Source organism: Protobothrops mucrosquamatus, unplaced genomic scaffold (genome assembly GCF_001527695.2).
Source record: "Protobothrops mucrosquamatus isolate PMUCROS unplaced genomic scaffold, P.Mucros_1.0 scaffold1077, whole genome shotgun sequence".
Classification (NCBI taxonomy): Eukaryota; Metazoa; Chordata; class Lepidosauria; order Squamata; family Viperidae; genus Protobothrops; species Protobothrops mucrosquamatus.
Window position 1 is genome coordinate 107,810 of NW_015387305.1, and position 15,528 is coordinate 123,337.

A 15,528-nucleotide genomic window follows, 5' to 3' on the forward strand; every position below is an offset into this window, starting at 1 on the left:
ATATATATATATATATATATATATATATATATATATATATATATATATATATATATATATATATATATATATATATATATATGTCCTTAAAATATGTCCATTTTGTTTATTTACTATAGTTTGTTTTATTGCTCTTATAGATTTATTTAAATAAACATTATATTACTATCTAAATTCAAACGTGCTACCTTCTGAAATATTTTAAAATATTTTTAAAAAATGATTCCTCATAGAGCAAATGTAAACCAGCAAAAGTTAAGTATACTTTTTCCAATAGAGATCTGCTAAAAGCTTCTGACAAAACAATCTGTATATAATAAGTTTTAGAAATCTTGCTGTTTTAGTTTTCCTCTTTTTATTATCATTTATGCAACATTTGGCAATATCTAACCATATAATTATAATATTTGCATTCCAATCTTATTTCTCTTTTAATATTAGGCTGCTTCATTTTCATTATTCTAATTAAATATATACAGAACAATGAAACAAATGCTTCATAAAACAAAAGCTTTATCATTCAAAAAAAGCCAATACTGCACAAAATACAAACAAAGCTAGTTATTTTTACCTTCCATCTGTTTCCACATTCATTGCACACAACAAAGGTTGTCATAGGTTCATCAGCACTTCTGGTCTGAACCTACCAAAGAAAACCCCCAAACAAACAGAAAATAGCAATGTTACTTGGCTATATTTATATAATGTTCTTATTTTGTTTACTACAATAGCACAATCTGATTTACTGATAAAAATAACTAAATCATCCAATAGCCCAAACTATTCTAGTCACAATATAACACCTAAGTTTGAATAAAAACATATATGATAAAATTAAGTTAAATGCAGAATGAAAACACCATAAAAATTAGTTGGCTGCAAGGTGGACATTGAAAATGAAAAACAATATGAATTAAGATACAATTAAAAGTCCATTTTAAAGCTTGGGAAAATACAAAGCTCTTCACCTAATGTAAAAATGATACTAATATCAGGAAGCCTCACTGGAAGGGAATTCCATAACTGGGTGCCATCTCAGAAAAAAACTCTGTCCCTTGTAGAAACCCACCTTACCTCCTTTGGTGGGGGCAACTGGAGAAGGACCTTACTGGAAAATTTTAAGGTTTGATTAGGTACATACAGGAGGTGCTCCTTCAGGTAGACTAATCCTAAATAGGTTAAGGGTTATTGTGATCAAAACCACCATTTTGAATTTATTCAGACATAAAAGCCCAATTTGTTTAATCAAGGTTAGTCTTTTTAGTAATGTATGCTAACACTAACTTTTAATTCAATATTACAACTTTAGTGACTTCCAAAATATTGAGTTCATAATTTTCATATGAAATATTAAGTGAACTCACAATCCTCTTTAACAGCTAAGATGCTCTCTTGTATGCCTCTATGACATTTGCCATAATCTTTCCTCATGGCTTTAAGAACGGACAATGATAGATGAATTTTTAATTCCAATGTTCTCTAGCCAGGATAGCCAGTGCTAAGAGAAGAGAGTTTAAAATCTGGCAACTCCAAGATTACATTTTGCCTATCATTACTCTCAAAAACACTTTTCCGTATAAACACTTTACTAATGGTTAAGTATGAAAAGTATGGGGGAATGATTAAGCCAGCAGGGTGACTTTGGACCAGTCACTCTGACTCAGCTCAACCCAACTCTTAGAGTTGCAGTGGGGAAAATAAGAGGAAAAAGGAGTATTAGGTATGTTCAGTACCTTGAGTAACTTATAATATAATAAAGGAAGGATTAAAAAAAGAGATAGATGATAGACAGACAGAGATAAAAGTTACTAACTCCAAAAGCAAATACTGTGATGGGTGTGTAGAAATGCCTAAATCACAAACCAGAGTATCTACAAAATACAGATTTTTGAACTGTTAAGGTAGCTGAATCTTTTTACTGCCTTGTTGGTTCCCTTATAATATGCTTTTAGCATATTATTTAATATTATTTAACATATTTCACAAAATTGCAAATGTTGAATGCTACTTGAGTACAAATGATATACCTGGGTGTAAGTACAGTTCTTCTTTTTACATTTACCACAGGTAAATAGATCAGTCGGTGTTCCTCCTGTTTTAGCCATCTGGTGCTCTCTTATAGCTTCTTTGGTAAGGTTCTTCCTCATTTCTTTCAGTTCATCACTTGCCATCTCCTATAGTGAGCACAAAAAATCATATTAGTTTTACTCTTTTTGAATATACACACATACACACTTTATTTACTAAGCAGTAGGTTTGCCCTTTAATTTGTGAAAGCAAAAATATTACTAATATTTATGATGTATGCATTAGCCTTATTGACTAATTTTAGATTATTCTATATATTGGATTATCAGATTTATTTTGGAGGCTTACAAAATGACCATTTATTTTACTGAAAATCCTGTTTGAGGACTAGAAATCAGTCTTGTACTTCAGCCTCTAAGTGCTATCAAAAGCTATAACCGAGTGCCTGCTGTCTGAAAACATAGGTATTGTACAATCATTTGTTATTATGTAGAACTTTTAAATGATTTATTCTCCATAGCTGCCTTTGGGGAAAAAATATATTCTTCAAATAGTTGAAGTGACCAGATTCAACATAAAGAAACTGAATATATATATATAGATAGTCTTCAGATTACAAGGCAATTGGGGCAGAATTTCCATTACTAAGCAATGAAATCATAAAAAAATAATTTTAATATTCTGCTATTCTAACAATATTTAAGGTATGAGGCCTGCGACTACTTGAATTATACTGAGGATGCACAATTCTGGCAACCAAGTTAGGAGACATCAAAGATTTAAGGTTTTTGATCCCTCTGCTGCCTTTTTCTGACTGTTTTCAACTATAGATATGGTAGCCTTACTTGGACTATCTGGGTTTTAAGCTATAGCGAAAAGTCAAGAAAATGGAATAAAAGAAGGTAATGGCAAAGGATTCTGTATTATTGCCAAGAAAACTGTACTATCACAGCTGAAGCTGAAGTATTTCTTTAAGACATTATACCCAGTTAGAGCAGTGATCTTTTTGGTACAATACTATCTACATCAACTGAAAGTAGGTCTTCAAGATTTCAAGTAGAAGCTGCTATATCAGGAGATGCCAGGAACTGAACCAAAGACTGCATGCAAAGCATATGTTGTTTCACCCATTTCTGCTATTCTGTGAAGACTTGACAGCAATAAGTTATTAGCCTTCTATATTGCTAAAACATGCAAAATATATATTTTAATACTTTTAAATTATATAGTATAATTTAACAATACATTCAGAATTTTTTTCCAAAATACAATAATACTGTATTTTAATTTTGAAATACAAAAAGCCATAGATTTTTGCTTAAACAAATCAAGTAGGCAGGAAGACTCTGGAACTATTTTCAACTGAGATATGTAAATGTTGCTTTAGTGAATCAACTAAATGTGGATTCATACTTGTATTTTAGATTAAGAAAATAAAAATTGTAAAAAATTGAATGTTTATTACCTCTGCTGTCATTTTAGCAAATCTATCTGGAAGTATATTTCCACATAAAACATTTTTTCTTAAATTAGGATTTTTTGTATCTTTAAGATTTGCTATCCTGCTGCGCACTCTATTTTTATATTTCATGTCAGTATTTTTTAGCTCCTGAAATATAGGTGTTCATGAATTAAGGAAATAATGTGAAAAAGGCAGAATTGATTTATTTTACAAATACTTGACCACATTTTATAATTGCCTATTTTTAATTAGAGCATACAGTATTATATGTAGAATATTAATTAAATAGATATTAGCCACAAACTATCAAGTTTGTCTTGCTTACATGAATTAAATATGCACAAAAGCAATATGCTATTTTAATGGTATGATATTTTAAAATAATCTTTTAATAATCTCAGCTAACTCAAAGGCATGTATACACTTTGTCCTGTTATTAACAAAATCCATTAATATACACAACATTCTAAAGATATTTTAACAAAAATATATCCTCTTTTTACCCACAATTTATTTAAAATGTTACCTGATCTAAAATACTTTTCTGTATTCAATAGTTTATAAAAATGTAAGTATATTAATGAACACAATACAGACTGATGTAAACAACTATAGAAGCCCACAGAAAATTAAAGAACAAAATATTTTAAAAGAGGTTAAGAATTAAACTACAGAATAAGGTAGAATTTTCATTATATAACAAAGGATATCTTCTTCAATCTGAGAACCTAGTTCTTCCTCATCAGCACCAATAGCAATATAATCATCTGAAAAATAAATTAGTTGGGAATCAGTTTTACATACATACATTCAGCTGCAAATAAAATTGTGTTTAGTAAAATGTGCTCCTAAGTAAATTATACAATACTCTAACTGCAGTGGATTCTCTGCAGTTATCATAAAAACAAGATTAAAAAAAACCAAGTACAAAAATAACTAAAATAATCACAAGCTGGCTATCCAAACAACAATTCAAACATAAAAAATCACAAACTAGGGGAGTACCATCCACCCTATCCCAAGACCTGAGTAAATAGATTTTCAACGCCTTCTGGAACATCAAGGTGGGAAGCATATGGATGTCAGGGATAATCTCATTCCAGAAGGCAGGCACCCCTACAGAGCAAGTGAACTTCCTAGGTATTGAAAGAGGACACCATTTCATTGATGTGACCCAAAGCACATCACTCTGCAACATTGTATCAGATGGTTAGAAAGTGAAGAAAACCCTACCATAGAGTTTTAAAGATAATAATGAATGTTCCATTTTGGATCCTTAATTGGTCAAACTCTATGCTATTTATTTCTAGAACTGAAAGAAAGTGAATTCTTTCAATTCTCTCTTTTACTCCCCCTTTGACTTAGAAATTATTAACTTTTTAACACTTTTCACAGTGAAGACATCCATATGATATTAACTGGTCCAAGACATTTCACTAGGTTACTTTTCCACTGTCCACTGACATTTCACTTCACTTCTCCACTGCTTTTTTTGTGTAACTTGTAACTTTAGAACAGTAAAAGGCTTTCTACAGTACTGACACAAGACATCTCCTTATGTAATATCAAATGTGTATCCAATCCACTTGCTGTAAATTCAAAATTGCAACAATTATCAGTTCAGAGCTAAGAATAATAAGGCCATTCTCAAAAAGAAATTACACGACAGATTCACAGCAACTAAAAATAATAAGCACACGTACTGCAACGTATAGTGGATCCTCTAAAAAAGGTTTTTCACCATGCACTTAATATCTTCTTATAGCAGGATTCTTAATAGCCTTGCATTTTGTATTAAATAAAAGTAGAAAGAAAATATGGGGTAGAATGAGAAGTATAGTAGTATAATTCTTACCGCCTGTTTTGAGAGCTGCTGCCAACATTTCTCTGCATTTCATCCGTACAGAATCAGATGTGCTTGGAGCCCGGGGAAAAGAAGAGATATATGTGTCTGATGAAATGTTAGAATCCTCTTTCTTGCTGTTTGAATTGCTACTGGAACTGCTAAATAGGCAAACAGACAAATACTTTTTTTTGTTCTGTTTCATTACGAATCAGCAGTACCCATAAGGGATGGGTCAAAAAAGACAAGTTGGACCCACAACACTGCTTTTACTGATCAAATGACCCTTTTAAATATCTAAATCTACTCTAGACACAAAATAATTTCATAAAAAATGGTAGTAACAAGTACTACTGCCTTTGATACAATACTGTTAACTTGAAAATATTACTTCCTTGATTCCTACTGATCTTGTAAAGTGTCATGGAACATTAATTCATAATACTAACTGAAAGAAAATAACACACTGGATGGCTACTGATGGGACAGTGAATCAAATCTTATAAAACTATAACAATATTACTAGACAGCACTATGATTCACTGGTATAATATAGGCATCAATATTATTCTAAATCAAATCTTCCCATCAAAATTCCCTAACAATGAACAAATCCTCCAGTATTAAATATATTTCCATTTATATAATGAAGTTCATAAATGCAGAAATAAATATTTCATCAATGCCAAGTATTAAAATAATACAAAAATAGTGATTATTTCTCACTTAAATATTCCAATCTAACCAAATGTTAAATGTACATTTAACATTTGGTTAGATTGGAATATTTAAGTGAGAAATAATCACTATTTTTCTCATCCTAATGTTTACAATCTTAAAAAGTTAATGTTAGTTTTCTTCTACTATTTAAGCAAAAAGGTTATAAGAAATACCTTTCTTCCCTTGCTTCAGGACTATTTTGTGAAGATGATGCTGATTCTTTTTTCTTTTCTTCAGATTCTTTGTCATTTGATGGTCCATCTAAAATGCATATATAATACATAAAAAGCAATAATAGTTCCGTTGATGAAATAAGGGAATGCCAATCCAAGATAAATAAAAGATTAGGGAGTGCCTGACTGCAATGAATAAATTTAAGTAATTAATTAATTATATTTGATTAATTAATCAATTAGCTTTATAAGAACAGGCCAGATAAATCTTCGCTTCCTCTTCTTCCCCTTTCTGTTTTGCCCTTTATGTAGCCATTTCATTTTACTTAACTACTGTCTAGTTTTGTCTAATCTCAAGATGTCACTTAACACTATGCATAACTGAAACTTGCCAACAAGCATCAAGAGGCACAATCAGCTTTTCTAATTCTTTATATAAAAATGAAAATAACTTTATCATCACAAAGCACATTCAAAGGACAGGAGAGCTCCATGCTGCTATTTTCTGAAACTATATCTATTCCAAACTGCTCTTTTCCACAGATATTAAAATTAGCATTTTTTTCTCACGGAGAGAAAGTGTAGCTAGAAGGGGGATACATATGTCAGAAATAAATCTGTGAGTAAAAGTGTTACATTCCTCTCTCCCAATGTAGCAACTCTGAAATAGCTCACTGAACTCCTCTCCCCATGGCACCCTTTAAATAGGGATGAAATTTTGGATTCATAGTAGTTTAAAATATGGGGCAAATAAGGCAGGGAATAAAACCAAGAAAAAACTAATCACGGAAAACTCTTAAAGACAGAAATATGTATTATCAATTTAAGGAATCAAGAATCCAATAAAAAGGTAGATATTGGATTACAAAGGACATAATTATTCCATGAACATTATGTTCCCCATATGTTATGGTATACAATTTACACCATTCCAGTTATAGGCTAGCTAAGATCCTTGTCATTCACATCAAGCTGGAAAATTATAGATTTTGAGAGAATTTTGCAAGATAGATTCATCAGCATTGTTTAATCCAAGGTTCTTTTTTTAAGTTTAGTGAAAGTGTACTGTAGTAAGAATAGTTTCAAATAGGTTTCTATAGTTTACTGATCCATCTTCAAAATGCTGCGTTATTAATTAGATTGTTATCTTTCTTACGTATAGTTTCCTAAATATATTAGATTATATTTTAATACTTTGTTTATATTTTAAGTTTTCACTATAGCCTCACTGCATTATGTTTGAAGGTAATTTTTTAAAAGAGCATACATTTTGAAATGCTCTTTTCCCCATGCTTCAACCATTCTCAATTGTCTAACACACATAATAAACTACTTGAGAATTTTCCAGGATACCCATCCTCCACACCCGCAAACATATTCCTCAGATCAACTAAGCAATTAGTAGCATGTAGAATGACCAAGAAGGAATAACTCTTAAGGTATGCTATAGTTTCATTCATCACCACAGGCAAAAACCATAAGGAGAAACTGGATATACAAGATCAAGTAAAGGAGTTAATATTAAGATTAATTTGAAAATCATCTAGAAATGAGAAAATGAAAAAACGTAGTGCATCTGTACCTAATAATTTTTTCCATGATTTAATGAGGGATTTTGCTAGAGATGTAATTTCTTCATCTGTACTTTGTTTCCGAATTGCATTCACAGACATTCCAATTCTTGTAGACTGAAAATTAAACAGTTAAGATCATTAATAACAGGTATTTGCAAGATGAAATATATATGCCATTAAATCCCCCCTCCTAAAAATACATTGAAATAGTTATTGGTTGTGGTAAATATAAGAAGTTTTTGAATCTCTTATCAAATAGTTGTTTAAAGTTCTAGTTGACGTTATAGTGATAGATAAATGATATAAGATTTCTATATTTTCTTAAATGTAAAGTATTAGCATAACAATGCAAGTTATTTCAAGCAGATTGATAAAACTTTAGGAACACTTTTATGATAAGAAAAATATTACATTTTACTTAACTAATTTATGGCTATGGTATAATAGAGGTTAACTTTCCCGATTTTTAGCTGTATAGTTGTGCTTAAGTTTCCATTTCAATTTATTTGTGAAATAAAACTGAGATGATTTAAAAAAACCAGACACCATTTAAAAAGTTTCACATAATGATGGAGACTTGAGTCTGACTTACAGTAGTGGCCAAAATTGTGGAAACCTTTTGGGAAAAGTGTATTTTTGAGGTTTGATGGCCAATAATACCACTTTTTTTTGGAGTAGTACCATAAAATTATATATCAATGGAAAGATAATTTAATCAAGCATATAATGCAACATAGTTTGTTCAATTATCTCTACTGTATTCTACGAAAAATTATAGCCAAATAACCAGAAAAAGGAAGCACAACTTGCTTAAGTTGATGTCAGGCAGCTTTCCTTCATCTGATTGTAGCCAATGAGCACGAGTGTTTAGAGAGCCAATCAGGTGTCATCTTGTTTTGGCAATGAGCCAATCAGATCACAGTAGGACTCAGTTATTGATGTCATGTATTGAAGCTGAGAGGAGGACATTTGTCAGTGTGTTATGTGATCACTATCAAATTGGTTAGGTATTTTTGTGTTCTTTCATTTAGTGAGCTTGTAAAACGTAATAAAATTAAAGTAATGGTGCAAAGAGTTGACTGGTTGCCCAGAAAGTGGTGTAAAATAGTATTATTAAGTGAACAAGGCTACAGTTATAAAGAAATTAGAAGAAAAATTGGTGGAAACTTAACCAAAGGTGGCATTTCTACTATACACTTTTCCCAAAAGGTTTCCACAATTTTGGCCACTACTGTATTTCTTACACGCAGCAGAACCTGTTTATGTGATTTCTTTTTGTGTTTTTTCTTTTTCTTCTTTTTATATATTTTCAAAATAAAGCATGCTGATCTACTACCCTCTATTGTAGTAGAAAAACGTTTATAAGGAATTCTTACAATTGAACACCATTGTTCTTAGTTAAAAAGTTAATACTCAATTGCCAATGTTTACACAAATTTGTTCTTTTTTAATTCTATCTTATCCATTCTACTTGTAATAAAAATAACAAGTTAAAAATTCTTTTCTGTTAATTATGGACATGTGTGTTCTGGAGCTAACAATTTTATGTACACACATCAGTTTAGAATACTGATTTCTCACATGTTTGCACAACATAACTATACTTATTTTTATTTACATTATTAAACATGAACATTTATAACAGACTAGTAAGAAAATAGATATCTTAAATGAATTTTATACTTTCATTCCCTTTGAAAAATCAGATTCCCCGATCACCTCATCTGCAATTTTAGTTTGCCGAGGTGACAAATCTCTTCATAGTGATACGATGAGGTAACTACAGTAGCTTTCTCTTAAATGTCTTATGAAAGATAGATTCACATCCTAATTTTATGAAAAATTAGATATCCTTTTTATATACATATTTTTAATTACCCAGAGTCACTGAAAGTTAGGCAGCATATAAATTTATAAATAAATAAATGCTAGATATGAAGCTCAACCATATCTTAATACAGGATATACAGGTAATCCTCAACTTACAACAGTTCATTTAGTGACTGTTCAAAGTTACATCACTGAAAAAAATGACTTATGACCATTTTTCACAGTTATGACCATTGCAGCATGCCCACAGAGAGGTTTTCAAAATTCATATACTTGGCAAATGACTCATATTTATGACGGTTGCAGTGTTCCCAGGTCATGCAATCACCTTGTGCGACCTTCTGACAAGCAAATGGGGAAGCAGATTCACTTAACATCTGTGTTACTAACTTAAGAACAGCAGTGTTTCACTTAACAACTTTTGCAAGAAATCATAAAATGAGGCAAAACTCACTTAACAAATGTCTCACTTAGCAACAGAAATTTCGGGCTCAATAGTGGTCGTAAGTCAAGGACTACTTGCATAAGCATCATAAATCTACTAGCTAGATGCAATAATCATAATCAAAAATATGTTTCCTTATCAATACATTTATAGCATTTATGTTTGAAATGAATATCTGACAAATCACTTTCTCTTTGTAAGGAATCCAAAATATCACACTGATGAATGTTAGCTTCTGCATCTCTGTGTTTATAGCATAAACAACTTCAGTATTTGCGGGGGGGGGGGGGGGAAACATACCTGTAACAGTTCCAGAGTCATAGGCATATTCTTAAGTTCCTTGAGTAAATCAAGAGCCCCACCCTGTAAAACACATTAAATATTAAATATACCTATTGCTATGTACTTATTTCATTCATCTTCAAATCTATAATATAAATGTTAGTGAAAATGATACTAATAAACATTTGAAAAAGATTTATTCATGTTTGCTCCAAGAACAATGGACAACTCTTCTCATCCTTAAAAACGTGAACTGGGTCGATCCTAAAATAAAATCTACCTATGTGAAGCAAATGACATTTAATTAAAAATTTCTGAAGATTACTAATTTTTTCCAATATCTTGCACGGTACTGAAATTCAATCTAAAAAACACTATAGAATTAGCACAAAACCAAATACTATCCAAGATGTCCCCAGGATGAGAAAGCTACATTGTCAACAATTTTTCATTATATTTTCATTTGTTTACAGTCTGATTTCTATTTAATGCTGAGCTCCTAATTTATTTTTTAATCACAGTAAAGGGGGGGAGGGGAAAATATACTTTACCACAGCATTCAAACAGTTTAAGTTCTATAGTTACAATCTATCAGTTTTAGAGTATACTCTTATGTTGATCTGATTAAAATATTAGATTTTTAAGATTTGTAAAAATTTGCTTCTCTAGCAACATGTTAGACTTGACTATTAAAAGAAATATCCTGGTGGGAATTATGAAATAGAACTGATTTATGAATGATTTAATCGAGTATAACTACAATATATCAAAAGGACATATTTGCATCAACTTTATTCTTGCTACACAGAATTTTCCTTCTGTTGAAAGAATAAACTTCTTTTTGCTGAAAGAGTTTTAAAAAACTATCAGTTAATGTCAACTTCATATTATATCACAACTATTGAACACTGAATCACCCCAGAACTATAAAAAAAAAAATCCATCCAAGAAAGGGATGGATTAGACAGTTCCCGTCAGACTTTAGCTTCACATCGCATACACTTTATTACTGAAAGTAAGGAATTCTTGTGATGGGAAAGTATAAATAAAATGTCTTTAAAGCAACCCATCCTCAGGACCCATGAGAATTTAACCAGTTAGCAAGACTTCTCCACTTAGTACCCCAACAGATACAACTTAAGTTTCCATATACAAAGAGCCAAAACTAAACTCCATGCCACACCACTTGGAGGAATCTAGTTTGGTTTGGCAATTTAAAGTCTAAGTCTAGAAATTGGGTAACCGTGAGTTCTAGTCTTGTCTTAGGCATGAAGCCAGCTGGATGACTTTATCATTGAGACACTTCATCATCTCAGCCCTAGGAATAAGGCAATAGTAAATCTTCCGAAAAATATTGCCAAGAAAACTGCAAAGACCTGTCCATGGAATCACCAGGAGCCATGAATGACTTCATGAAATGAAATGTCTTTCCCAAACACACTAATCCTCACATGCTCTCTTGGAAAAAGTTAGGCATTCTGCTTTACTACATTATCTAGATTCTAGCCACTTGTTATGCTTACTAGGGCCACAGCCTTAATACATAAAATACAACAAGTTTTCCCCATTATACTGAAGCTGCAAGTATAAGTATATATTCAGTCCCATAATCTCCCATCTTGGGGATAGGGGGAGGAGGTGTATTAGCACAGCATTCAGATAGATTTTTTCCTTTTTCTCTTATTCTACCTCTTATTTATTGTTATCCAAGTTGAGAAATTGTCTGCTTATTTGCTGTTTTTCTTTTCTACTCTCCCATACATAGAGCACTCATCTCATATACAATCCAGTGGTTGGCATTAGTAATCAAATTATTCTATGATGGTTTTCCAAGAAATTATGTATATGCCCTGTATCTTTGCATACCATTTATAATTGTGTGCTATTTTAATTGTTTTTATTCTGTTTACAAATAATATGTAAGTTGCTCGGTCAAAAATAACTGGTATAGCATACAAGCCTAGAAAAATAGGTAAAAACGTTATACAGGAAGTGAAGAAGTTGCCCCTCCAAAGACCAGGTCATAAGAAATACCATATAGTCCATAAAATCACTAAAAGTTTCACTAAAATCTAAGACACTACAACCATCATAAATATATGCCTATTGTCAAGCCTTCAAGTTTTGATCATGTGACTATGGGGATGCTGCAACAATCATAAAAGGGAAAAAAGATTATAAGTCACTTTTTTCAATGCTGTTGTAACTTTGAGTGGTCACTAAACGAGTAGCTGTAAGTCAAGGACTACCTGTATATTACTAAATTGATTTTCTTTTCTTAAGCATTTCTGACAGCAAATCTCAATTAATTTCAAGGTAACATTTCTAAGAAACTGAAGCCATCTACCTGAAATACAACTGTAAAACAGGCATTAAAAACATGATTCAAAAATACTTTCTAAACACTTTCTGAACAAAAATACTTCTGCACAATACAGAAAGTTCTTTCATTAATTGCTCTTTCATTAATTTGCAAAAATTTAACCTATACTACAAAAAAGGGACAAAAATATTAACTTCCATTGTTATTGCAGCCCTCTTCCCTTATTAAATAATACAAAAGCTACCCAAGTGTGGACAGTGTGATGGGAAGCATATAATTTAAATAAACAAATCAATATTTTTGACTGGTTTCAGTCATGACCTTGAAAGTATTTAGTGGCTTGCCACAATAGACATGTTTATCTCATATTTAAAGATATTCTCATTCACATATGTTTATAGTATTGTTTACTTACTTGATTTTAATACATTGTTCTACAATATTTACAAAATAGATGTCACTACTGATTGCCAAGACATTGTTCTTTATCCTGGTGTTCTCAGCTGTGTTAGGACTACCAGAACTCTCAGTCAGCCTATGGCAACTCCCCACAGGAGCATATAATAAAAAACAGAACAGTTCTAAGACTGCAGTAGGGATGTATGATCTGTAGATTATTGAGTTCATGGCCTCCAAACTTTTATGATAGCTAAGTCCCTAAAATATTACAAATGCCCCCCCAAAAACAAACCTCTGCAGCAAAAGATAAATTTACATAACAAACAGAAACCTAATCAGGCATTTATATGACATTATTGCTTATGAGTCTTCAAATTTTGATCCTTAATGTTAAAAAAAATGATAAAGTCTGGCTGTGTAATACAGGCAATCCTCGACTTACAATTGAGCCCATAATTCCATTGCTAAGCAAGGTTAAGTAAGGTTTGCACCATTTAACAATCTTTTTGCCACAGTTTTTAAGCAAATCACTGCAATTGTTAAGTGAATTATGTGTTCATTAAGTGAATCTGGCTTGCCCATTGACTTTGTTTATCTGAAGCCAGGTGGGAAGGTTACAAATGATGATCACAAGACCCTGGGACAGTGCAGTTGTCTTAAATACACACCAGTTGCCAAGCACCCAAATTTTGAACATGTGCCTATGATGATGCTATAATGGTCATAAGCGTGAAAACCTGTCATAAATCCCATTTTTCAGTGCCATTGTAACTTTGGTCACTAAACAAATATTTGTAAATTGAGGACTATCTGTTCTAGAAGATTTCCAATCTTAGCAACTGAATAATGTCACACAAGCATTAGCAACACAAGCTCATTATATGGTCTAGCAGCTCAAATGCTTTACTCATAAGGAGAAGCTAAAATAAGATGTATACCTAAATGCCAGTCCAGAATGTGATAATCTTTTATGGGAAAATTCCAAATAACAGTTCTGTTCAGAATGAACTTATAATATGGCCTAAGTATACATGAAACCATAGTTTACATTGTTAACTCTTCTCAGATAGACCGATCACATGCCCTATTTCTTAAGTTTCTACTAAACCTATTGGGGCACAATAAATTTATCAACACTGAAAACAACTTTACATTAATCAGTCTTAGGTCACATCCATTATTCCACAGATACTCTATACTGGCAAGCAATGGTGTCCAGGATTATATGGAATTTTTTTCCAATTACATACAGAGCTGCCAAAGATCAAACCTATACGCTAGTATGTGCTTTATGACTGAGCTATAATTCAGGCTTAATGTATCAGGAATTTAGAACTGGAACTTTAAGCATACATTGTGGGGGAAAGGAAGATTCTACTGAAAAATTTCTAAAACCTGTGCCTGAATCCAGTAGGAATTCTCCCTCCTTTTCTCTCTCATGTTTTCATTTATACTATCATCATAAGGTATGCTAATTGGGAGCCAGGTTTCACTAAATTTGGTGGGTCTTATCTTTCTTTATAATTCACAAGATTAAAAATCAGCTATAACCGAATATTATTATTTTTAAGTATAATTATGTTAATTTAGTATGGAAAATAACAGATAGGGAAACTCTAAGCACATAGAACTAATTGATGGTAATCAAGTATTTATGAACTTTGAAAATAATTCTATCATTTATATTTTAAGGTTTGATGTAAAACTACTCAATGACACATGACAGTAGTTCATTATTACTCTTTTTTAAAATACCACTAAAATACTGTATGATTCTACACTACAAGTCTTAATCTATACACAGAGGTATTGCTGTCAATAATAGATAAAACACTTTTGTGCCTACTCAAAACCAACTTCTACTAAATTAAATATTTATCTCAGGTTTGTGAATATAGAACGGCAGCATAATGCACATGGAAAAATATTTAGTACACTCTGATTCTATATCTAATAATAGGAAAAGCTACTGCTTACCTTTTCTTGTCTAATCTTACTCAACTGCTCTTGATTTTTGAATATCCATGTGCAACTTTACCTCTGTCAACTTGAACCTATTCATTACACAATAAGGTAATTCATTACACTAAATATACTATAAAAGCATTAATAGTTACTAATATCACTATAATAAAAGCAAATATAACCTTAACAATGCCACCATATCATGGTTCAAGCAGCTTAAAAGACTCAAATGTAAATGGAAAAATATCTGACTCCACAAATCTGCATATTAAATCCATACTAACATAAAGAATATGGGAGAGCTTTGGTCAAAAGTTCATTTTAATTAATAGCAGAAACTTCTTACACTAAAAATAGCGGCAAGGCTGGCTTTGCTCTAAAATTCATTGTATGTATGTGTGTATGTATTAAATAAAATATATTTTACAAATAGTATTTCTTTGTGCAATATCCCCAATTTTATCTTTTCTGCAAGTAACTATAT

The 15,528-nt window shown here is 31.4% G+C and overlaps 1 protein-coding gene across 3 annotated transcripts in view; it reads right to left on the reverse strand.

Moving 5' to 3' along the window:
* Nucleotides 1–15,528, reverse strand: part of TCEA1 (transcription elongation factor A1) — a 21,587-nt gene that overhangs the window by 2,703 nt on the left and 3,356 nt on the right. The window contains exons 2-10 of one of the 3 annotated variants that reach the window (XM_015820155.1): nucleotides 15,057–15,133; nucleotides 10,376–10,438; nucleotides 7,809–7,914; nucleotides 6,227–6,314; nucleotides 5,346–5,494; nucleotides 4,201–4,257; nucleotides 3,494–3,648; nucleotides 2,028–2,174; nucleotides 572–643 (exon numbers count right to left, since the gene is read on the reverse strand). In XM_015820155.1, coding sequence (XP_015675641.1) covers nucleotides 572–643; nucleotides 2,028–2,174; nucleotides 3,494–3,648; nucleotides 4,201–4,257; nucleotides 5,346–5,494; nucleotides 6,227–6,314; nucleotides 7,809–7,914; nucleotides 10,376–10,402 — 801 coding nt within the window. In that variant the 5' untranslated portion in view covers nucleotides 10,403–10,438; nucleotides 15,057–15,133. The remainder of the gene's footprint in view (nucleotides 1–571; nucleotides 644–2,027; nucleotides 2,175–3,493; nucleotides 3,649–4,200; nucleotides 4,258–5,345; nucleotides 5,495–6,226; nucleotides 6,315–7,808; nucleotides 7,915–10,375; nucleotides 10,439–15,056; nucleotides 15,134–15,528) is intronic. The other 2 variants (XM_015820154.1, XM_015820153.1) reach the window with 2 other exon arrangements.